This window comes from Neofelis nebulosa, chromosome 3, assembly GCF_028018385.1.
Source record: "Neofelis nebulosa isolate mNeoNeb1 chromosome 3, mNeoNeb1.pri, whole genome shotgun sequence".
In the NCBI taxonomy this organism is placed as follows: Eukaryota; Metazoa; Chordata; class Mammalia; order Carnivora; family Felidae; genus Neofelis; species Neofelis nebulosa.
Window position 1 is genome coordinate 61,229,273 of NC_080784.1, and position 24,757 is coordinate 61,254,029.

The window sequence follows — 24,757 nt, forward strand, 5'->3', positions numbered from 1 at the left end:
AGCTCTTGGAAGGATTGGATGAGAGAATGGATATAAAATCCCTAGAAAAATGCCAAGCATATGGAACGCCCTATTAAGTTTAAGTCATTATTGTTCTCATTGACAGAGAATGCATAAGGAAATTCCACCGATGACATAAAATGTGTTTTTGCACCTTCGCATCCTTTACCAAATTTACAGAATTGGAATTGGCTTACTTAAAAATCCTTAAAGCAAACAATGAGGAGTAAAAGGGAGGATAGGGTTGGAAAAATAATTTCCAAGCCAGATAATTTGCCGGTGAGTAATCTAGAATTTACCTTAGCAATTTCAGGGTAAAGCATTTCAGGAATTGGTCATGATCCCTTATCTAGATTTTAAGGATTATGGGTCATCTTATCTCAAAGGTGTGGGAAAAATCAGAAGATGAAGTTATTAGTGGAAGTTATCAGGTGCCAACTAGGAAGAGAGGATAAACTAAATCCCAGATGACTCAAGGCAGGCTTCAGGAAAGGACTGGATCCAAAGGTGTTGTCAAGGTACAAGGAAACCACAAGGGATAATGTACCGCCCTGGGGCTATAAAGCCATGTTACCATTCTTGAGCCTGCAGAATTAGAAGTAAAAGGGAGGCTGCAGATTCCTGAACACAGAAGAGAGCATCATTCTGAGTAAAGACCTTCTTTTGATGGGGATAGTTGGCATAAACCCACAGGGAAGAAGTGAGGGAACCAAGTCCCTTGAACTCCCATGACCTGTCATGGCTCCCCGGGGCTGAAACCAAACAGAGCCTGAAGGAATCTGTTGAATTCCACAGGTCAGCTTCTGAGGGCAAGAGTGGGATGGAGGAGAGCGGAAAGAGAATCTATCGGGCCTCAGAAAGATACCAGTCAGAGGATCCTGGGGGACAAAGTGACAAGAGCAGACTGATAGATCCTCATATTTAAATACTCGTATTTTCATAACCTTAATACAATTTTGTGGCAGCTTGGACTAAAGGAATATTTTCAAATTTCTTTTCTGATCCATTAAGAAGACATAGGGAGCCCAAAGGAGGTATTGTCTTCATTTCCTTCCATACCTAATATTCCAAGTCATAAGGAAGCAATCTGTGAGCATTACTCTTTTCAGCAATGACTCATGTCACTTCAGGATTGCTGTCACATAAATGTTGTGGTGAGCAAACAACTATTGGTTCACAAACAGCTGAGACAAATGCCACAACTGGTCAGCAAAGCAGGGGACTCTTGTTTATTAATTTGTTTCTCCTGGTGGTTTGATCTGGAAATGTTTTATATATGGCTGTCTTGATGGTCTCTAGCACTCAGCCTTCTGGGAACAGTGTCGGATGTCATCTGCTTCAAATCCTTCAACCTTTTTTCTTTCTCCAATTCTCTTTGTTGAGACTTCGTTTGTCTATAATTTTTTAACCCCCGACCTCAAGCTTGCTGACTGCTTTGATAGTCTAAGATCTGCTTACTGGGTTTGGTTGACCAAACATAGCCATGCAGGTGAGGTTTTGAGAAAACACTACATGCCAACAGCCTCAGGTAATTTCTGACAGTCATCACCCATCATCCCGTGGACATTAAGTAGAAGAGATTAGTGCAGGTATGGCATTTTATGTGAATGCTGAAAGGCAAACTAAGTTGGGATTCTAGAAATCCACCCAAGGGATGAGCAGTCCTGCTAGATGAAAGTGCAGCAAGAGGGCAAAAGATACATTAGGTGAGGCAATGTGAAAAAGAAGTTATTTGCAATGTGGATGTGAGTGAGAGAGAAGATGAACCCAACTCATCTTTCAGTTTGGATCATAATTTACTTTAATTCCATGCAAGTGAGAAAATTTAACATTTCAACTAGAGCAAACTGTAATGAAAGACAGGTTCTCGGCTGGGTTTGATCTTTTTCTGATTTGTCAAAATCTGAAAGCCTGAAAACCATCAACAGAAGAGAAGAAACACATGTGGGCAGTTGAGGCCTTGAGGAAGACCCCATGGGGTCAAGAAACTGCTGAGACCACATAGTGCATTCTGAATTGGCACTAGTCTTGTGTTCTGAGGAAAATACGGCTTTGTGAGCTCTTGAGGTATGTGTGGGAAGCTGAACTCTGCTGGAAGGCAATGAGCTGCTTCTAGCTCTTGTTAGAAGGCACACCTTTAAATTCCAGAGAGCTAAAGCCATGTTACATAGTATCCTAGATGAATAAATGTTAAGATTTTAAGATTTACAGATGAAAGAGACTAGGTAAGTACGAAACATTTTAATTGGCAATGTAGGCTACAGGTATACATTATCTATTATACAGTGGTAGTAAAATTACTTTGATTTGGAGTAGGATAGGCACACCTCGTTATAATGGATTCATCATTCTACCTGCATTGGCCTGTTAGGAATTGAAAAAAAATATATAATCAAAACACAACAATTCTCTCATATGAGAGCGATTTTATTTGTTGTTTTTCTGTGAACTATCTGCTATTTAACAAAGAGTGATGGCCTCTCTAGTTTGAGGTAGCACATTGGCATGTTCCATTAATCAATAGTTAAACAAATGGGTACTTAAAACATACGTCCCAGTCCCTCCAATTAAAATTTTTTTTCTCAACTATTAGGACCTAGGATAGAAATGAATGGGTCAAGATATTTGTAGAACTGACTGTGTACACGTGTTTCCTGTAAACGAAACTGACTCAACCCTGAGGTAGGAGGGTGCTTTTCTAGAGAGCTCTCCTGATTACGCACATAATGCCCACCCCTCTGTAATCACCACCCCACGTGGCCCCTCATGAATTCTCTGGTGAGCTGAGGATTATCTGCCATTTTGATGTGTGCATTGATTTTCAACGCTGTAACAGCACTCATCCTACATACTGTCCAAATGTCAGTTTGATTTCTTCCATACTGATACTTCCCTTTTAATAGCTGCCTGTTCAAAGTTAAAACTGTGTATTCTGTAAACAAAACAAAACAAAACAAAACCCCAAACCTTATTGTATTGTATTTTACAACGGCCTTTTGTTGAAGATGTCTATCAGAAATCAGTTGAACTAACACGTTGTTGGTGTTGTTGGGGCCCGTTCCTTATTTCAGGCAGTGATAATTTGTCCTTGTTCTTGGAGCACAGAATGATTCCATGTATCAGGAGTCTGGCCAACATATGCCAACACATTCTTAATTAAAATGCTGGCCACTACGCACAAGAATTAAACAGTACCACACCGGATTACAAATCATATCTGTCATGTTCTGTTTGGGATTACTGCTCTGTTTACGAGAGAAAGAGAGAGACCCGGCTAACTGGCTCTGAAAGTGGAAGTTACAACCCATGTTTTCACAAGCTGCAGCAATGGAGATTGCTCCTGTTAATAAAGATGCCGAGACTCCCTCATATTGACAATACAGAGTGGCTAGAAGTGTATGTGATGTAAGGTTTTGTCCCGAGGACCAGGAAATCATTGGTCATGGCTCTTTTCTTTTCCAAGTTTTTTGTCTGGAGCAATGGAAGGAAGCAATTCATGGACATTTCGCTTTTCAAGAGATAATGGCTACCGTAGTAGGTGTTTCTAGTGGCATGCTGGGGTTCACCTGAACTTTATTGGGGCACGATTCTGTAAGCAAGGCTGTGTGTCCCTCTGATTTTATGGACACTAGAGTAATAATGGTTGAAAAGTAAAGACTCTGGGCAGTTGGATGATTTTTGTAAGCTATTCATCCTTTTGTTTCTTGTTTTTATTTTATTTATGTATTTATGTATTTAATTATTTATTTTGAGAGAGAGAGGGGAGTGCAGGTGGGCAAGGGTCAGACAGAGAGAGAGAATCTCAGGAGGGGCAGAGAGAAAGAAAGAAAGAGAGAGAGAAGGAGAGGAGAGAGAGAGAGAGAGAAGCAGGGCTCACCCGATACGGGGTTCGTGCTTACCCCAAGTGGGGCTCAAGCTCACCCGAAATGGAGCACAAACTCACCCGAAGCAGGGCTTATGTTCAACCAATGAGGGCTGGAGCTCACCGATGTGGGACTTGAACTCTCAGACCCTGAGATCATGACCTGAGCCAAAGTCAGATGTTTACCAACTGAGCCACTCAGGTGCCCGTCTTGTTTTTATTTTTATTTTTTTAAATATTTACTTATTTTGAGAGAAAGGGGGAGATTTCACACGAACACATGCATGCATGCACTAGCAGGGAAGGGGTAGAGAGAGAGGGAGAGAGAGAATTCCACGCTGACAGGGCAGAGTCTGAAGCAGTTTCGATCCCACAAATTCTGAGATCATGGTTCAATCCCAGGAACCATGAGATCATGACCTGAGCAAAAATCAAGAGTTGAATGTTCACCGACTGAGCCACCCAGGCACCCCTATTTCTTGTTTTTAAAATGGAGATAATATTATAGCTTAGTGAAACTAATATACCATTCATTATAAGACATCATTATCTATTAAGAAAGGAAAAAACCAGTATGTAATACCAAAAGGCAAACAACTCAATTAAAGTGAAAAAAATAAACAGTTCTGACCAAATTTGTATATGCACAGGTAATCACAACCATACCACAACTATGGTCAGATAGTGACTGTAAAATGCTCTCCACTGCAAGAGGCATTCTAATTATGGAGATGCTAAAATGTGACAAAATATATGTCTTAGAACCCAAGAAATATGGTAGCATCTACCTTGTAGGAATAGTGAGTTTATATGTGGGAAGAATGTCTGGCATGTGCTAAGTTCTCAAGAAAGTCAGTTATTAATATCATTTTTTCCATTATTATTATTAGGAGAATGACAACAACATTTGTAAGGTCTCGATTTCAGTAGCTCTCTAAGAAAAAGAAAGAGGAATTCTTTTAACTTGTGACTTTAGAACGATAAGCAAAGGGTTTAAGAAGAATGGAAATGACATTCTAGCATAAGCTTCCTACAGTTTAGTGGTTTAGTGATGACTTCATAGACACGTATGATGTGCTTGAATGCTATACTAAGTTTCTGGTGTTAACTTCCAAAGGCTCCTTGTGAGGGGATGACAAAGCCTGTAGACAGGAGTGACAAGGCCTAGCTAAGTCCTTGGCCTTGACCAAATCCTCCTATTGGTGAATTATACTTTTTCAGTATTATTAGTCCAGAAAGCTTACTGGTCCATGATAGTTGCTTCATCATAACCAACTTCATATAATGATGTAGAAAATTCTTAATCTCTGTCTGTGGTGGCTCAAAATCCAAAACTGAAACAAATATTTTCTACCTATCTCCTTAGCCTTCATCAACTATGTATCTATTGCCTTCTCTATGCATAAGCACAACTTAAGTGTTCTCTGCTAATGAAATTGGTCTGTGATAACTTCGGTGATGGTAAAAATGATTTTTTTACTACAATGTGTATAACAAGTCTTTTTTTTTTAATTTGTAATTTTATTTTATTAAAAAAATGTTTTTAATGTTTATTCATTTTTGAGAGTGAGAGACAGAGCACGAGCGGGGGAGGGGCAGAGAGAGAGAGGGAGACACAGAATCCCAAGCAGAATCCACGCTCAGCACAGAGCCCGACGCAGGGCCTGAACTCAAGAACTGTGCAATCATGACCTGAGCTGAGGTGGAAACGCTTAACCGACGGAGCCACCTAGGTGCCCCGAGTCTTGTTTTTTTTAATGTTTATTTATTTTTGAGAGAGCTCAAGTCGGGGAGGGGCAGAGAGACGAGGACAGAGGATCTGAAGCAGGCTCTGTGCTGACAGCAGCAAGCCTGATGCAGGGCTTGAACTCATGAACCGTGAGGTCGTGACCTGAGCCAAAGTCAGACGCTCAACCAACCGACGGAGCTACTCAGGGGCCCCCGTATAATAGATCTTTCAAGTAATATCTTGTTTCCTTAATATATAAATGTTTATCAACTTATGTGTAGAAGTGTATGGAAAAAGCCCTGTGTTTAACTCATTGAACTACACTGTGTATAAACCATCTTTCAAGCTTTCAATTAACATCTTCTTTCATTAAGATGCAAGTATTTGTAAACTTAGGTATAGAATGTGAAGTAAAAATGATTTTGAAGATCTCCCTGGCTTTTAAAGAAAGAACCAATTAACTTCAAATGAAAATTTTCTTTCTCTCCCTCCCTTCCTAACTTATTTCTTCTCCTTTTCACCTTTACCTTCCTCCCCCACTCTCCCCACACTCCTCCTCCTTCTTCTCCTTCTTCTTCAAAGATTCCCCTTCAATACTTGGAAATCCTTTTAACCAGACTTACCTTCTATTCTTCCATTAGAAAATACTTTTCCAGTTCCAGCAACTAAGGCTAAAACTTCACCTTAGGGAAAAAGAAATCCTATTCGGTAGGGTATTTTTATTTAGGTTATCTGGCCCACATGTGGACCATATAACCATTGATTAGAAACTTGTTTTATGGCCTGATTTCCCATATGCTATTATATAGAATCAGACTTCACTGTTAGAACTCATAATCAAGAGAACAATGTTTCCACTCGGAATTAATAATTTTTCTTTCTTCCTTCCTTCCTTCCTTCCTTCCTTCCTTCCTTCCTTCCTTCCTTCCTTCCTCTCTCTCTCTCTCTCTCTTTTTTATTTTTAATTTTTTACCAGGAAAGGCTTTTGATTGCCGGGAAATGCTTTTCTCTCTCCGTGCTCAGGTAACTAGCAGTTTACTCCTGTTCCAGCAGATATTAAATATGGCCCTATTTCTTGGCTCAAAAACATTAAAACTGAATAGGAGAGAATCCTTTCTATTGCTACACATCATTTGAACATGCCAGCTGGTAGAAAAATTTTGCACTTTGGTCAGCAGATTCAGCTGCATCAAGTTTCAGACTTATAATTGTATTTGCTACACTTATACTTATAAAGTAACTCCTTCTAACCGTCAAAAGAATGCAACATGGAAGTGGAGTGCTTGAATTGCTGTAATTACGCCTAAACAGGTTCAGTGATCCGTGAGGCGGCACTGCCCTAAGGCAAAATGAAGAAACAGTCCAGAAGTACTTTAAGCAACTCTACAGAAAAGACTTGAGGTGTTGAGCAGTTTTGACTCAAAGTATCCATCCCAAACTTCAGTCAAATTCTTTCAAAACAACTGTTTCACAGGATTTTGCATAATAGTAAATTAAACTTCCAAAAAGCACATTCTTTTCCTTTTGAGAGCTTTGCTGTATGGTATAATACTTAGCAGGAAGAAAATACGAAACCAAAGCCAATATATCTAGCTGGGGGAAAAGCCTGCATTTGTTACTCAAATTATTTTTAGAGTTTTCTTCCTGCTGAAATTATTGGAATACAAAAACAGGGAGTGGTTAGTGTTGGGGAACCACTTTCAATTGGCTTTGGCAAATATTTAACAAGGAACCATGAAGTTAACTCAGGAAAATGGCTAAACAATTTAAATGCAGCAAGAAAACAATAGTCAGAGACTTGATTTTTAGAAGGCTTTCCAAGTTGTCGGTAGTCCACAAGAAGGCTGACCTTCACAGCTTCAAAATTTAGGAAGAGAGGATGGGGAGATAATTAGTTGTAGGAGGGAGGGGTAGAGATGGAAAGAAATGACTTATCTTTGGCTTTGATCCCATCCTTTGAGGCTGTGAAGGAACAGAAGGCCAAGTGAGGTAAAAGTTACTAGAAAATGACAATAGCCAGAGACCAGGGCACAATATCCCAACACCCCAAGGCACCCTGGGTATTGATTCTGACCTTGAGATACAAATCTAAGGTTCATGGTCCAAACAGGATCAGAAACACCTTTCAAGATATATTGTATTCCTTACAAATTATGGTTAGTCTATAAAGTTGAAGTGTTCCTTCTCTATAAACCCTGTACCACTGGGAATACTTAGCAGTACAAGAGAGAATTGTAGCATGAAGATTTTGAAGAAAGGAAATAGATTCAAAGATTTTTGAGAAGGCAGAGTGTAGGGAGCTTATAGCAAATCAAAGACAATAAACAATAAAGGTGAACACTTTGTAATAATAATTACTTTATAACAATACCTTAGTATTTATTAAGCTATTACTATGTGCAGGCAGAGTTCTAAACTCTTTCCTTGTGTTAATTGACTTAACACTCATCATAACACTAGAGGTAGGTACTTTTATTATTCTCATTTTGCCAACAAGGAAACTGAGGCATAGAAAGGTTAAATAACTTGCCAAGGTGACTGGACTGATATGTGATAGAGGCAAGATTCACACTCTTGTTTCAGAATCTGTATTGTCAGCCTCTAAACTTCTGCTCTTTGTTCCATAGCATTTTTTTTAAATGCACAAGCATTATTTTTAATTCTAAAGGGATTCTCTGTGACTCCCCCTATTTCCTCCGAGAATTTATGTTGATGTTTGTTTATTGACTGCTTTTCTTATAAAATCCAGAAACTTAGCCATTGAGATGTTAACTTGAAATGATGGAATCAATTCTTAGAACAGATGCTGCTGTCTGATTTGGCTACTGCTACCTCATGCTATATATCAATACTGTTATAACCAATTCAAATTTATAACCGTAATAACATTTCACACTTGCTGTGAATATCAAGCTTGCTTCTTGATTTTTTCTTGAGATATCCCTATGAGCAGCATTATGTGCAGTAGAATTGGAGTATCACAGCATCATGGCGTCATGGGTTGACCAAGAACAGGTAATAAGGTAGTTGCTGTTACTCTGTAATGTTCAAATCAGTAAACAACAATTCCACAAAACAGGCAATATTTCCTGGGTTCAGTGATACTGAGTTATCCTATTTCACTCACTGATCTATAGAAGCAGATTCTATATTCGCATTAATGATGGTTTTTTGGCAGTTAAAGCATCATAGAGGTACAGCTCATTTTTCAAGTGGGAATTACAAGTGGGTAGATATTGGGATGGAGATAGGGGCTGAGAAAGAATGCAAACGATAGGCAAGAGGACAAAATAGCGTGATAGGTCATAGTGCCTTAATTTATTAACTCACAGAAATCACCTGTGAGGAGGAATCAGAGATAAGGTTTTCTTCATCTCAGTGAAAATAAAGGTGCTATTCTGTTGTTTAATCTCTTTTGGTTTCTAGTTCAATAGTAATTTGATGTCCTAGGAAACGTCGTCCTCTGTAAAATATACAAGACTTAGTTTTCCGAGTCAATGCAAATGTACAGAAAAAGAAAAAAATTAAAAGATTTAGAAATAAATAAAGGGAAATGATAGAAGAAAAAGAAAAACAGGAAACTATAAAATTAAGTGGTGTTGTTTCCTTTGGATTCTACTCCATTTTGCTTGCTCCCATTTACCAAACATGATACACATTGAGTATAAAATTAGCACAATTTACATCTGTGTCTCTACTACCCATCTTAAGCTATGAAACGTTGCAAACACAGTTGATGCCCTCTACACACCCCTTACTAATCACGTTCCTCTTTATCTCCACTATTATTGCTATCTGGATTTAGTATTTGTTATTCCCATGCATTTCTCTATACTCTTATGATATCCCCAGGCCTGGAATAGTACTGTTTGGCAAATTTAACTTCATATGGATGAATTTATTCATGTAATCTGTATCCATTTTTTGGCAGCTTTTTTTTTTTAGATTGCTATTATATTTGTGAGTTTCACACCTACTGACTCATGAAACTAGTTCATTCACTGTGTGAATATATATCACAACTTAGCCATTTTCTTATCTTTTTTCTAACTTGATTGAGACACAATTGACATATAACGCTGTGTAAGTCTAAAGTGTGCACTGTGATGATCTGATACATCTATATATTGTGAAATGATTACCACAATAAGATTAGTTGACATATCCGTCATCTCACATGATTACAAGTTCTTTTTTTTTTTAATTTTTTTTTTTAACGTTTATTTATTATTGAGACAGAGAGAGACAGAGCATGAACAGGGGAGGGGCAGAGAGAGAGGGAGACACAGAATCTGAAATGGCCTCCAGGCTCTGAGCTGTCAGCACAGAGCCCAACGCGGGGCCCGAACTCACGGACCGTGAGATCGTGACCTGAGCCGAAGTCGGCAGCTTAACCGACTGAGCCGCCCAGGCGCCCCTATAAGTTCTTTTTTATGTGTGTGGTAAGAGTGTTTAAGATCTAGTCTTTCAGAAATTTTTAAGTATACAATACAGTATTGTTCACTGTACTGTGATATACGTTAGATCCCCAGAACTTATTTATCTTTTAACTGGAAGTTTGTATTCTTTGACCAACATCTCCCCATTACCACCGTCCCCCAGCCCTTGGAAACCAGCATTTTAACTCCCTGTTTCTGCAAGCCTGCCTTTTTTTAAGATTCAATGTGTAAATGAGATCATATGGTATTTGTCTTTCTCTGGTTTATTTCACTTAGGGTAATGCCCTCAAGGTCCATCCATGTTGTTGCGAATGACAGGATTTCCTTCCTTTTTATGGTTGAATAATATTCCCTAGTATATATGTGCCACGTTTTCCTTATTCATATAGCAATGGACACAGAGCTTGTTTTAAAATGGCTACTATCAAGAAGACAAGAAACAATAAGTACTGGTAAGGATGTGAAGAAAAGGGAACTTGTATACCGTTGGTGGGAATGTAAGTTATAGTCACCATGTAAAATGGTATAGAGGTTCTTCAAAGAATTAAAAAAATAACTACCATATGATCCAGTGATCCCACTTCTGGATCTATATGTGAAGGCAATAAAATCACTGTGTCAAAGAGGTGTCTGTTTTCTTTTTCATGAATATTTAGGTTATTTCCAGTATTTTGAAACAAACAATGCTGGTATGGACATTCTTATATATGTATCCTTATACACATGAGCAAAAGTTCTTTTCGGATACATAGCTAGGAGTGAAATTCATTTATTCAATACATATTTATTGAACATCTGTTATGTGCCAGGCACCATTCTAGGCCCTAGGGACACAATAACAAGAATCAGATGGCAGTCCCTATATTCAAGGGTCTTATATTTTACTCAGGGAAATGGACAATGACAAAAACAAGTAAAATGCAGAGTGTATCAGATGAGGTCTATGGAGAAAAACAAAACAAGAGAGCAGAATAGAGAATAAGGTGGGCAGGATCTGTTCTTTTACATCGAGTAATCATGGAAGGCTATACTCTGAAGGTGAATTTAAGGAGAGATATGAAGGAGATGAAGTATCGAATCCTGCATATATCTGAGGGAAGAGAACTTCATAGAGGGAACAGAGAGGAAACAGCATGTGCACAGGCCCGAGACAGGCCTGAGACAGGAACATCCTGGCATATTGGAATACAGTAGGGACACCATTGCGTCTGGAGTCGACTGAACAGGAGTATAGCAGGGGATGAAATCAGAGAGATGGTGCCTAATTATTAACGTTTATAAGGCCTACAGATTTTACTCTGGGTGAGATGAGAAGGCACTGGAAAGCTTTGCGTTATTGATCATAGTTTTATTAAAAAGAGTCATGCTAGGTGCTGTATAGACTGTAATGAGTAAGGATGGAAACAAGCAGACAGATCAAAGAGGTAATACAAATACCTTAGGGGAAGATGATGGTGGCTTCGACCAGCTAATGATGACAGCCTGATTAGTGCAGGTGGTGTGAGGTGGTCTGATTCTAGATTCTATATCAACGGTTGAGCCAACTGGATTTGCTGGATGCATTGGATGATGTGAGATGTGAGTAAGAGAGGAGCCAAGGATGACTCTAAGGTTTTTCCCTCGAACAGCTGGAAAGAGGTTTGTCACTTGTTGACATGGAGAAGATTTAGAAAGAGAAGGTTTTTGGAGAATAACCAGAAGTTCAGTTTTGGATATATTAAATTTAATAAACCTATTAGATATCCAAGCAGATGTATCAAGTAGGCAATCGGTTATTAGATAGAAGTTTCGGCTATGTACATCTTCAACCTTATCGTGTATCACAAAATTGTTCTCCAAATTTTGCGTATCTATTTACATTTCATGTTGCTGTAACAACACTTGTATGGTCAGTTTTTCATACTGATAATCTAATGGTATTATCTGGTGTCGCATTGTGACAATATTCTTTAACAAAAACAAACAATACGCCTGGAACTAAGCCATCTGGATCTTAATAAGCACCGCATATTCATAACCTACTGGCTAGTGGTACTGTTGCCATGCTTTCCCAAGCCAAAGCAATCCATGACCAGAATATACTGATGTCCTTAGGAAGAAAAGTGAATCGGTGGTTTGTTTCTATTTCTAATTTCTTTCGAGGAGATGGAAATTTCTACAGACAGCGTTGCATAGATTTGATGTGGTTAATTCTCTTGTTTTGGCTTTTGATGATGATCAAAGTCTCACTAATGTAAACTAATTGGAAGCATTGGAGGTACTGGGTTTTGATTTTATAAAGAAAGAATTTAATTACTTTTAATTACATATATTAATTGAAACTTTACTAAGCTAATAATGATGAATGAATAGGCATCTTATGAGATACGAGTAATTGTACTGAGAATATTCGATATGTTTGGACAACTGCTGGATTCACTTTTTTTTTTTTTTTAGAAAATGTTTTTAATGTGTATTCACTTTTAGGAGAGAGAGAGAGAGAGAGGGAGAACGAGTGGGGGAGGGGCAAAAAGAGAGGGAGACACAGAATCCGAAGCAGGCTCTAGGCTCTGAGCTGTCAGCACAGAGCCCGACGTGGGGTTCGAACCCACAAACCGTGAAATCATGACCTAAGCTGAAGTCGAACGCTTCACCAATTGAGCCAGTCTGGCGCCCCTGGATTCACTTTCACTGCAATCAGTCGATGTTTAAAAGTGTTTTCCTCCCTTATGAGTATGTACACAGTTACCTCACAATACAATTTGAATATGAGGATGGTTTGGACTACTGTTCAGAAACTGGGAATGATTCGTTTTGTTTGTAGTTATTTGATGGAGAATATCTACTTCCCCCCGCATCCTAACGTTTTTTGGTTTATGTTGATTGACTTACTTTGCAGTATTACCTTACTGCAAATAAACAGAATGACCATGAATGGCTATTTTTTTTTTAACATAGAACATATTGTGAAAATTATCAGGGTATCATTTTCTTTAAAGATATTTGGAATATGAATTCCAGATGGTAGCCCCACTCATGTCCTTTTCTGGAGCTTTTCAGTAACCACACATAACAAGCAAAACAGCAGTGACAGTGGCTAAATCTTCTCATGAGTCACTCAGTGTCTGATTAGGAATCAGAAGACAGGAGTCTGGTCTCTATGGTTAATTAACTATTTTTCTGTTACTAGGCAAATAATCTCCTAGTTTTCTGAGTTCCCTTATATGTAAATGGTTTGAAATATATGGTTGCCATAATAAAATATTTTGAAAAACATAAAGTGAAAATATGAGGTCTCATTTTAATAATACTGGAGGTACTTTTGAGCTAAAATTCTTCATGAATTTTTCACCAACTCACAAAAGTGGAGAGAGGAGGGAATAGGCAAGGCGATGTCTGTATACTGTTGTAAAGAAGTACATGAGAAATGTGAACCACTGGGACATAATCACAAAAATTTATGAATTCTGACTCAATTTTATTTAATGTAGTAATTCAAGTTGTTAACGAATAATTTGTGGGTAATTTGAGTAGTATCTAAATTGTATATGACCTCAGTTATACATAAGCTTTTCTTCCATTAGTTTTTCTCTTTTGTTGAGGTTTTGTTGGAACTTTGCAAGAATAAAGAAGGCAAACAGATTTTTTTTCAGTCCTCTTTGTGGTTATAACTGGTATCTGTGCCAGCTATATTTGTGGGAGGGTGAAGTAGAAAAGCCTCGAAATGACTGGTCTGGCTTCAATCCTACTGTTTCCACCAGGCCTCCTTTTTAGTTGGGGTCACTTTATCTACATCTGCAAGTTTCACTATGTCCAGTTTCCCAGACCAAATGGTTTCTATTTAGGCCACATTTAAGAAGCTCCAGGCCAGCAGCTTAGTAGCCTAGTCTTGTCAGTGTAACAATTTGTTTCCCGATTCTGAACCCAGCATGAGTTTAGTCCCTAAAGTCCTACCTCATTTAATCATACCTGAGTCTCTATTTCCTGCACTGTCCTATTGTTCTTTGGAGCAGCAGCCTCACCTCTTCCTTAACCAAACTCTTGAAGGGTAGAATTTTCTAACTGGGCTCCTGTCCCTGTGTCTGGATCCTGATACCTGCTGCCATATTTTCCTGTGGTGCATTCCTTTGAAGTACGTCTGGACCTTACCATTGGCAATGGCTCCACATTGCGCTCACCTGTCGTATGGTTGCTGACTTTTCGACAGCTGAATGTCTCCATGCTTACCAGTCAGTGCCTGTTAGGCCTTTGCTGATTGCTTGCTTTGGGTTCCTCTGACATCCCCTTACTCTCTATGGGTTCTGTTACCTGCTTCTGGGATCTTAGACCAATCAATAGGTCTGTGCAGTCTCTGGGTTTAGAGTCACTTGGACTGAGTCTGAGCCAGGTTCTAAAATGCCCCAGTAGAGCGTATTAATATTTTATTTAAGGTTTTCTTCTTTTTTAAAAACAAATTTTTTATTTGAGAGAGAGAGAAAGAGAGAGAGAAGGAGAGAGAGAGAGAGAGAGAGAGAGAGAGAGAGAGAGAGAGAAAATGAGCGACAGAGGGTCAGATGGAGAGAGAAAGAGAGAATCTTAAGCCCAATGCAAGGATCAATCCTACAGACCCTGGGATCCCAACCTGAGCCAAAATCAAGTCAGACACCCAACCGACTGAGACACCCAGGTGCCCCAGGTTTTCTTCTTCATGTGAAATTTCCTTCAAAGAAGGTTATTTCTATAGACCCTCAAGTCTCATGTGGAAAAGGAACTCAATGTTCCTAGGCATTTGGTATACTGACAAATGCATGGAAGAGAGTACCAAGATCTTTGGAACAGAAATTAAGAAAATCCAGCACCCATGTACACTCCCCTCTCAAAATACAGAACAAAACAAACAAAAGCTCCAAAAGGATATAAAAAAGACCAGCTAACTTTAAACAATGGAGCATTTCATCAAGGACTTAATTACTCTAAAAGGGCATAATTTGTAATGTCTAATCGGCATTGGGCATGGACTTTGGTAGACCAGGAGATGACAAGGGAAAACTAGTTAATAATTCTGTGGTTACTAGCTAAATTAATGCTCCCCCTGCACACAGCCTACCCCCACCCCCAGCAAAAAGGAGACAGAAGCATGAATTTGATGTCCTCCAAATTATTAAATAGTTCAATGAACTTTAATATAGTAATTATGGTCTGCTCACCTAAATTAATCCTTTAATGTTAAATAGATTGTTTTTTGTCATTTTTGACAGGGTGTGGTAAGTCTACTTGCCACGATAATACGTCTGAAAGGGGCTTGTTTTGGTAAGGCAAATGTGAGTGGAGTCATATGTAGTTTGAAAACCTGTGGATCTGTTTTGAAGGACTTGTGAAAGTATTTCTCCTGCAGAATTATTTGTCCCAAGATTAGTAGATTAAAAACAACCCAAATAGAATCCAAAAGAATCACACGATTTCATTTCCATCATAGGCAAAATGATAAGGAAAATTCTTTGTGGGAAATATACATAAATGCAGAATTTAGGATCACGTAATGAAAGGAACCCATTAAGAAGTTTTTTACTGCCCCCTGCTGTCAGTTTCTAAGAGCAATATTGTAAAATTACTGTAAAGGGTGACTCAAGAAGAATTAGTTGAACAAATTGGTTGGAAAAAAATTCCCTGCCTTTAATTACACCACGTTTTAGCCAGTAATGCTAATGCTTACTTCATGTTTGTGAGCAATACCCTGTCAACCCAAGAAACCAACTCTCGCTAAGTGTGTACTAGTGGATGTAGGGTAAGAGGCCAAGTCTGCGGCTTGTGAAATGCTATATTGATAAGAATGTACCAGCGTTACAATTTTAGCGGATGAGATCTACTTTACTGTTTGTCCAAATTTCACAACGTCAAATTTACTGTTTAATATTTACATAATCTAGGTAAAACACTCTTCATAACAGCAAAACTTTCAAAGTAAATGAATGAATGGCTTATTTTTGTAGTGCAATCCAACTTGAAATGTTATTTTCACTTTGGCATATGAAATTAAGACATGAGAAACAATAAAAATAATAGATAATACTAATGCAGCCGTCACTAGACGCAAGGCACAGTTTTATTTTTTCACACGTGTGATGTCGTCCTCATAAAATAGAAGGAGGGAGGTATTGGTTTAATTCCCATCTCACAGATGAAGAAACTAAATGACAAAGTAACTTGCCTAGGTGACACAATTGATAAAAGGTGGAGCCATGGTTGGAAACCCTGCAGTCTGACTCCAGAGTCACTCCTCTTAACCTCTTTGCACAGAAAGTACGAACTCGGCAGTGAAGGAGGAAGAACTTAACAGAAATTAGAATGGTCATGGTGACGTAAGTGTATATTGCCTCCAACCAACCACACACTCGTCGGATAGTGACCTTTTTGCTACAGCCATGCTGTAGTGGCCGGAGCCTGTGTATAAACATCACACCTGCATTGTTTTCAGTTGGCTTTATCTTTCTTTGTTTCCTTGGTTGCGTTACATTGAAGGTGCGTTGGGGGTGCTTTTTTTAAAAGTGAATATGTGGCCCCTTAGCCCATGCCTTAGGTCAGTTTATAGAGTTGAGGGTTAACCTTGTGGTTGGCCACTGCACACCTGTGCCTTTCATCTCTATGCAGCCAGACAACTTCTAGTTTTAGCCACACTTTCAACCATCTTCAGCAACTCGTATTCAAATTATGCACACACTTTCACAGTGCTTTGAATACATGAGTTGCACATTTTAAGTTTCCTTGGATGCTATTAATTCTGGAGTCCTGTTTAACAGGACATTTGTGCCCCTCTATGCCTGTCCAGTCCTTTGCCTTACCTTTAGTAGCACATGGTTCATGACAACAGATACATTCCACCCGTGATAACTGGCAAAGCTACTATTTGCGATTCTAGGATGCTTTTGCCCTGCAGCTGTTTGAAAACACGACTTCAGGTTCCAGAGGGCTAACTATCCAGGAAATCTCATTCCACATTAAAGTCAAACCAAAAGTCAACACAGATCATTTGATCTTCATAATAAAAACGTTCTTACCTGACCCGAGGAGTTGGGTTTCCGGTGACTCTACACTCCAAGTAAACTTTACTTCCTTCTGCCACTTCTTGGCTCCGAAGCTTCTGGATGAATCTTGGAGCTGAGGGCAAGCGGAGTGCATTCTGAGGCTGTGGGTGAGGCATGTTATTGCATGGCACTGCCTTGTTCTGGTCTTTCTGGTAACGATGCCTGGCTTCGGGCAACTTGACCTCTGCTTCCATCTCCTGTTGGTCTCCAGTGGGGCTCTGGCTGGCTGAGGCACCCATCAGGGCTGATGGCTGATTTTTAGGAGACAAGTACCCACTGTCTGGTGATGAGGACTCCCCATTTGGGCTTCTATTTCTCGGCTTTGCTGCTTCTCTAAATATGGACGTCAGCTCCTCAATGAAATTAGCCGCCTTGTCACATAGCTGGCTCTGGGGGCCAGTCTTACTTTGATATGCTGGTTTGGGCTTTACACTTGGGTTGGGAGTTTTTGCACCACGTTTTCCAGACTTTCGGAGGCTCCGGATATAGCTGGGGCTGGCAAGCAGGGGTGATATGGCAGGTTTCCTCTTTGAAGCAGGTGAAGAGATAGGGGCGGTTTGTTCAGGCAGAGGCTGGACAGGTGTTGACCTATTATCATGAGGTCTTCCTGAGGAGGTTGACTCACCAAACTTGGTCTCCTTATGGGAAGGGTTTTCACAGAGGCTTACAGGAGAGGTGTTGAAAATCTGCAAGATCTCCTTTTCTGAGTCAAAATCTTCTGTTTCGGAGTTGGCGATAGATCTCCGGGCCAGGTCAAGACTCTTATTTATCTCTTCCTGGCTGAGAAAAGCAGATAGCCCAGGGAAAAAGTCAGCATTCTTGCTTTCTTCCTGCATGTCTGATAGGGAATCATAGAAGGAGTCATGAGAGGAAGTCTCTGACATAGTTGAATAGTCTTCATACACTCTTTGTCTGCTCTTAACAGGAAGGCCAGGGGCACTGGAAACCAGTTTACTTCTTGTGTTCTGAAAAACAACACCGACAGAATTGCCATTAGTAGTATTGGGTGTGTGTGTGTGTGTGTGTGTGTGTGCGCGCGCGCGTGTGCACGCACGCGCAAACGCTCACGTGTGCGTCTATTATAACACTAACATGAAAGTGAAAAATACACTTTTGTAAAAATCATTTTTCTCTATCCTTTCAGTTGGAAGAAACATCAAGTATACTTGTGTTTATAATTTATCATTTTAATTTAATATTTTCTTTGTGAGTGAATATTAAGTGTCTCACTAACCAGCGACGAATAATTCAAAAAGAAAATATCTGCAGTAGAGACTAAAGAGTGTAGTAGGGCACTCTGCACTTCTCAGAGCCTCCTTCTTTTCTGTCTCCCCCTGCCACTACGCACCTCATTAAAGCTCTAATTTCATTAATGTATGAGATTAGTAGCTTGTTGATATTTTAGTAAATCTGATTCTGCTTATCTCACCATAAACCACAAATACATTTTGATTCCAACTCTTATTTGTTTTCAGTTTTCAGTGAAATATTTGAAATCTTACTGGTTCACTTTTTCCTTGTGTCCACCTGTGTGCATTCATGTTTATTCATTCAACAGTTATTTCAAGACATAGTTAATAATCACTTGCTGAGTTTCAGGTGCTAGAGGTATAGTTATGTTCTAGAATGGAGACACAAAATGTTTTGTAAAGGGCCAGATGTAAATACTTTTGACTTGGTGAACTGTCCTGTCTCTGTTGTAATTATTCAAATTTGCATGGCAGCATGAGACCAACCATAGGCAATACATAAATGAATAAGCATGGCTGTGTGCCAACAAAACTTTATTTATGGACACCGGTGTGGTATTTGAATTTTATATAAGTTTTACATATCAAAAATATTGTTTTTCTTTCGAATTTGATTTTTTTCAACAGTTAAAAAATATATTAAAAAACATTGTTAGTTTGAAGGCCATACAGAAATAATGGTAGGATGGATTTGGCCTAGGGGCTAAAGTTTTCTGACTCTTGATCCAGACTAAGGACATAGTCCTTATGTTGAAGGAGTTAAAAGTCACGTGAAGTTGTGAAAGCAGGGAGGTGGAAAAGATATTAAACAAATAATATAAAATTTGGACAGGGTGTCAAAGGAAAGTGAAAAGAGCTTCATTGCTATGAGTGCCTAACTTAACCTATTAAGGATATATGAGAGTACTTTGTGCCTTGCATAGGACATTTATATGGAAACACCACCAGCATTTCCATTTTCATTGTATGGAAATACCACCACTAGTTTCATTATCTGCAAAATAATTGGGCAAGAATTGAAATTCCACTGCATTTTGAGCTAAATATTATGAAGCAATGCCTCTCCTGTTACTCTAAGTATGCTATTCTTTTTCTGTATATTGTTCATAGAATGATAGAGGGAAGATCTGGAAAACTTCAGAAGGGAATTTTGCCTCAAGAGTGAGTCTAGGAGTTAATAAAGGAAGCTTCTTGGATGTGGTAAAACTCAACTTTATAGGTTAGGTCAGGCGTAAACTTAGACATTCATTCTCCATAAGGTAAGTGGGCTTCATGAGGACAGAACTGAGTTGCTTATCCAGAAGCAGTTTCCCACCTAGGGATTCTGCTTAGAGTGATGAGATTTTGTTTGATTAAGTGAAATGTTCTTTTCTCTCCTATGACCAAAAAAGAGCCAGCTTGCATTTTTGACCCCTAAAAGTCTCTAATCTCAAAGAGCATTATGTAGAGGCATTCCATAAATCTACCTTGAAGATTTACCATCACATAGGATGCAGGGATTCATAGAATCTATCAATTCAACAGAAGATATGTAATCAGATTTTAAAGCTCAATATTAACCTATGACATCTTCTTTAGTCTAAATTTGTACTTGTGTCTTAGATGTCCTCTTGGAAAGTTACTCTGTTTTGTGGGCATCATGAGATTCTCCACATTCTAGTCCTAGTGTACCTACTAAGATATATTACCCTCTATTCTCCTAGTAAATCTTACAAATCCATTAGAGTGGTCTTGTCACTTGATATAAAGACATTATAATGTCCTTATAACATGAATTTATTTGTCCTGTCTGTGCTCCAGAATGGAATCATTCTGATTCCTTACCAGTTCTTTAAATTTTTTTAACAATTTTTATTCTTTTTTTTTAAATTTTTTTTTTAACGTTTATTTATTTTTGAGACAGAGAGAGACAGAGCATGAACGGGGGAGGGGCAGAGAGAGAGGGAGACAGAATCGGAAGCAGGCTCCAGGCTCTGAGCCATCAGCGCAGAGCCCGACGCGGGGCTCGAACTCACGGACCGCGAGATCGTGACCCGGGCCGAAGTCGGACGCTTAACCGACTGAGCCACCCAGGCGCCCCACATTTTTATTCATTTTTGAGAGACAGAGAGAAACAGAACATGAGCAGGGGAGAGGCAGAGAAAGAGAGGGAGACACAGAATCCAAAGCAGGCTCCAGGCTCTGAGTTGTCAGGGCTTGAACCCACGAACTGGTAGATGATTTAGGAGCAGCCAACATAGGGGCCAACTCTTAAATTGTGTGAGGGTTCAAGTCATCAGGCAACATTGGCCCAGAAGAGACATGAAAACTGGAAGAGATATGCTTGGGCCAAAAGTATACTGAAGGCAAAACACCACATTTCCATTTCTTTCTTTTTTTTAAAGTTTATTTTTTGAGGAAGAGAGAGAAAGGGAGAAGGGAGAGAGAGGGAGAGAGAGAATTCCAAGCAGGCTCCATGTTGTCAGCATAGAGCTCAACGCAAGGCTTGATCTCATGAACCATGAGATCATGACCAGAACTGAAATCAAGAGTCGATGCTTACCTGACTAAGTCACCCAGGGGTCCCCCTATTTCCATTTCTTGCAAATTTTATTTTTCTTTGCAAGAGAAGCTATTGGTCTGTTTATTTGTTTTTGGCCTTGGAGAAATTAATATTTTATATTGAACTCAGTGTGAGAGAGATGGGGAAATGTGATTTTGAACAATATGGGTTTCTGCCTTCATGGAACTTAGTCCATGAGGGATACAAATAAGTCATAAGCATATATAATTTAGTGTATCAAGTGCCATGATGAGAGAAGAACAAAGTGCTATGTTAGCACCTAGAAGGAATAATAGGATTAGGACCAAGACAAGTTTTACAGAAGATGAAGACTATTGGATAATATGTAAAGGGCACGAAAGAGTTAGGCAGGTAAAGAGGGCAGCGGCAGAAGCATATACAAAGTCTTGGATCCCAGGGAGAGTATGGCAGACTCAGGTGACTCAGCTCCAGTGAAACAGAAATCTATCTGGAGAGGGGAGGTATCACCAGAGACAAATTTAAAAAGCAGGAGTGGGGTTAGAGGGCCTGAAACCATGTGAAGAACTTGAATTCCATCTTTGGTGTGGTTAAAAGACACAGAAGACTAAGTATGTGGGAAACATCACCAGAGTTGCATTTTAGAGAGATAACTCATGGTAGCCTGACTTGATGACTGACTCAGGGGAAGAGGAAGGCAAGTTGAAAGAAGGAAGTCATTGAGAAGGCTTTTGTCCTATTCTCAGAGTTATGTACATTTCTCATTGCTTTAACTTTGGCACTCATCATCTGAACCTCCTTTTTAGTTTTGGATAATTCCTCATATTCTGAGCCTCCGTGAGAAAGTAAGCTCACTTACCATAATGGAATGTGAAACCTCCAAATATTTGCTTTCCCAGCCCCTTGGAGCCTGGGTACAAGTCTTGGCACATGGCAATTACATGCGTCCATCTTGGACTTTGAGGCAGGTTCCATGGAGAAAACACTCTAGCTTCTGGCAGTGGTAATGGATGCAGCAGCATGGAGTACGGAGGGGCAGCCGTGGTGGCTGTGCAGAGGGCTGGAGGTGGAGCTGAAGTGTGGACCAGTCAGCTGTGACAGCAGTGGTAGCCACACGTGAACCTTTTTCTGGCCTTGTGGTCTTCCCTCCAGAATACCACTCTGGGCCTCATTCTGTGAATTGCCGTAGCTCCTATCAATCATTCGCTTTGCACTCAAATTGACCAAAGAATATTTCTGTCACTTGCCACTAAGGAATATGAGTGATAGTAGATAAAAAACATGACAGAAGTCAAAATAAGTGACATTGGGAAGAAAAACAGTGGACTGAAGCGATAGAAAGAAGATAGAACAGAAACGTGTGATTGACTAAATACCAGAGACAAGATTATAGATTTCTTATTCAAACAATGGGATGGGTGATGCCACTAACTTAGCATGACAAAATGGGGGACGTTTTGAGGAAAAAAAACTTTAATTTTGATTTGCACCTTTTGCAACTGGGAACTCTGGTATTGTGTGGAAGGCAAGGTGAGATACTGGTATGTGAGAGAAGAGAACAAAACTAGATTGGGAAGTATTAGCTAAGGGTGGCACTATAAGACATGGGAGTGGATAAGGTCAAGGAAGAAAGAGAGAGAAAAGGAAACAATCCTCCAGAGAGTTGGGGGGAAACCAGGAGACAGTTGTTAGGGAAGCTAGGCAAGGAATCTCACAAAGGAGCTCCTTTTTTCCTTCTGACTTAGCAACTGGGAACATTTAGAACCATTGGCCACAGCAGTTTTGATGTATGTGACAGAGATATAAGCCAGATTCCAGATACATTGAGAAATTATGGAATGAAAAGAAGTATAGATTGCAAGTGCTACAGACTATTCTAAGAAGTTTATAGAAGGGAGGACAGATAGGGGTAGTAGGTGGACAAAAGTATGAAATCTAATGGGTTTATTTGTTTAGGATGTGGCACAGATATGTGTTTCAGTGCTAATGGAATTAGCCAATGGAGAGGGAGAAGCAGAAGAACCATGTAAAAAAGTGGGGATGATGTATAGACCAGGTCTTCCAGGATGTGAGATGAAATGGGTTATTATAGTACAAATGACTTCAGGTTGGAAGGGAACATTGTTCTTCCATTGTCAAAGGAGAGAAGTAATGGAGTAATTAAAGTGTGTGTGTGTGTGTGTGTGTGTGTGTGTGTGTGTGTGTTGGAGAGAGAGAGAGAGAGAGAGAGAGAGAGAGAGAAAGGGGGAGGGAGAGAGAGAGGAAGAAAGGACCAGGGGGAATCTTGATACATGTATAACTGAAAGAAAGGAGAGTTCCTAGCTTGAGACTTCTGAGGATTTGGAAGTTTATAAGGACGGGAGATGATTTGAAATAGCTGTTGTAGAGAAAGGGAAAAATTTCCTTAAGAAAGATTTATGGGCAGTGGTGAGGGTTTAGTTGAAGTTAAATGTGATGTATTATAATGTCATTAATCAGTGTGATTGCTCACTTCTCTTCACTGGAGCTCAGCAGTCCAGGTGAAACTGTGCAAGTAAGATGCTCCAGGTTCTGAGGCACAGGTAGGATGGAAAGAAAATGGACAAGGTTGTTGAGAATATCAGCAAGATAGGGGTGGATTCTAAAGTCTATGCTGGATTGGGATTCATGGGTAGGAGTTTGATCATAAAGAGATTAAGGGACTGAAGGCCCAATGAAAGCAAAAGAAAGATGTAGTATGAATGACTGAGTGAAGATCTGGAAAGATGTATTGAGATAGTGAAATGTCTGAGTTGATCATTTCAGAGTCACAGCCTTTTGACTTCCGACTGCATTTAGAGTGTGGCCACCTGACTGTTTTTGACTGTTTTTGTGGAAAAATGCAAGAGTTTAGTAGTCTTTATGATTGACAAAACCTAAAATATTTATGCAGACTTTACCAGGAAAAGTTTGCCAACTCCCGCTATAGAAAATCAGCTACCTAATAAATTCATCTAGCTTAAGCACTAATAATACTAATCATGATAATGATAATGGCTAACAATGTATGGCTCACCATAGGTAGGAATTGCCTCAAGAACCATTATGTAGATTATTTCATTTAAAATTCCCACAATAGGCCCCAGTTTATAAAGAAGGAAACCGAGTCAGAAAATGTGACTAGGAGAGCCAAGATTCAAACCCAGACAATGACTTTAGAGCTCATTATCTTAACCATACACTTTCCTACCAATATATTATAGTTTCACAACCAAGAATCCTAAGCAATATTATCAGACTAATAAAACTGGATCAGTTTTCTGCTATTTCTGCTAATATCAGAGTTCTGCCATTAATTTAATTATACTTAGTGCAAAGTGAACATGATAGGATAAATTTTAAGCCTTCATAAAAAATTATATGAGATAGTTTAAAGGAAACTTATGAATGCTGAAACACTTTTTAGTTCCTTTTTTCAAATAGGGAGTGTTTGCTGGAGGCAGATTAAATCACCTGCTTATTAACTTATATTTTGGTTTTAAAGAGGCGCCATCTGACAGGATCCAGTTGTCAGGATTAGGTGTAGCTTAAAAACTGCTTGCACAGTGAAAAAGAAGATAATAGCTCTATGGCATACATGGTTTGGGTTTAATTTGCAACCCAGTTACTGCTGCTAGAACATGCACAGGGTCTAGGGAAAATGCTCATTGAATGCGGATGAACAAGGGAGGTTTCCAGGTGGCCCAAACTCACTGGGAAATCATGCTTCAGAGATTTTCATGTCAGTCCACACCCCAAAATTAAAAGATTGTAATCAAAAGAAATACAACTGCAAACATCTCCATTATTTCCCTCAGATTTTATGTTTTATTTCAAACGGTGTTTTCGGTAATTCTCTGCTGGTGTGATAGATACAGAACATGAAATACACTGAAGAGAACTAATTATACTGTCTTTA

The 24,757-nt window shown here is 39.3% G+C and overlaps 1 protein-coding gene across 3 annotated transcripts in view; it reads right to left on the reverse strand.

Annotated features, from left to right (window-relative positions):
• The window catches only part of PALLD (palladin, cytoskeletal associated protein), a 408,233-nt gene that overhangs the window by 370,510 nt on the left and 12,966 nt on the right, over positions 1-24,757 (reverse strand). For all 3 annotated transcript variants that reach the window (XM_058720931.1, XM_058720930.1, XM_058720932.1), the window contains exon 2: positions 17,044-18,035. In XM_058720931.1, coding sequence (XP_058576914.1) covers positions 17,044-17,954 — 911 coding nt within the window. In that variant the 5' untranslated portion in view covers positions 17,955-18,035. The remainder of the gene's footprint in view (positions 1-17,043; positions 18,036-24,757) is intronic.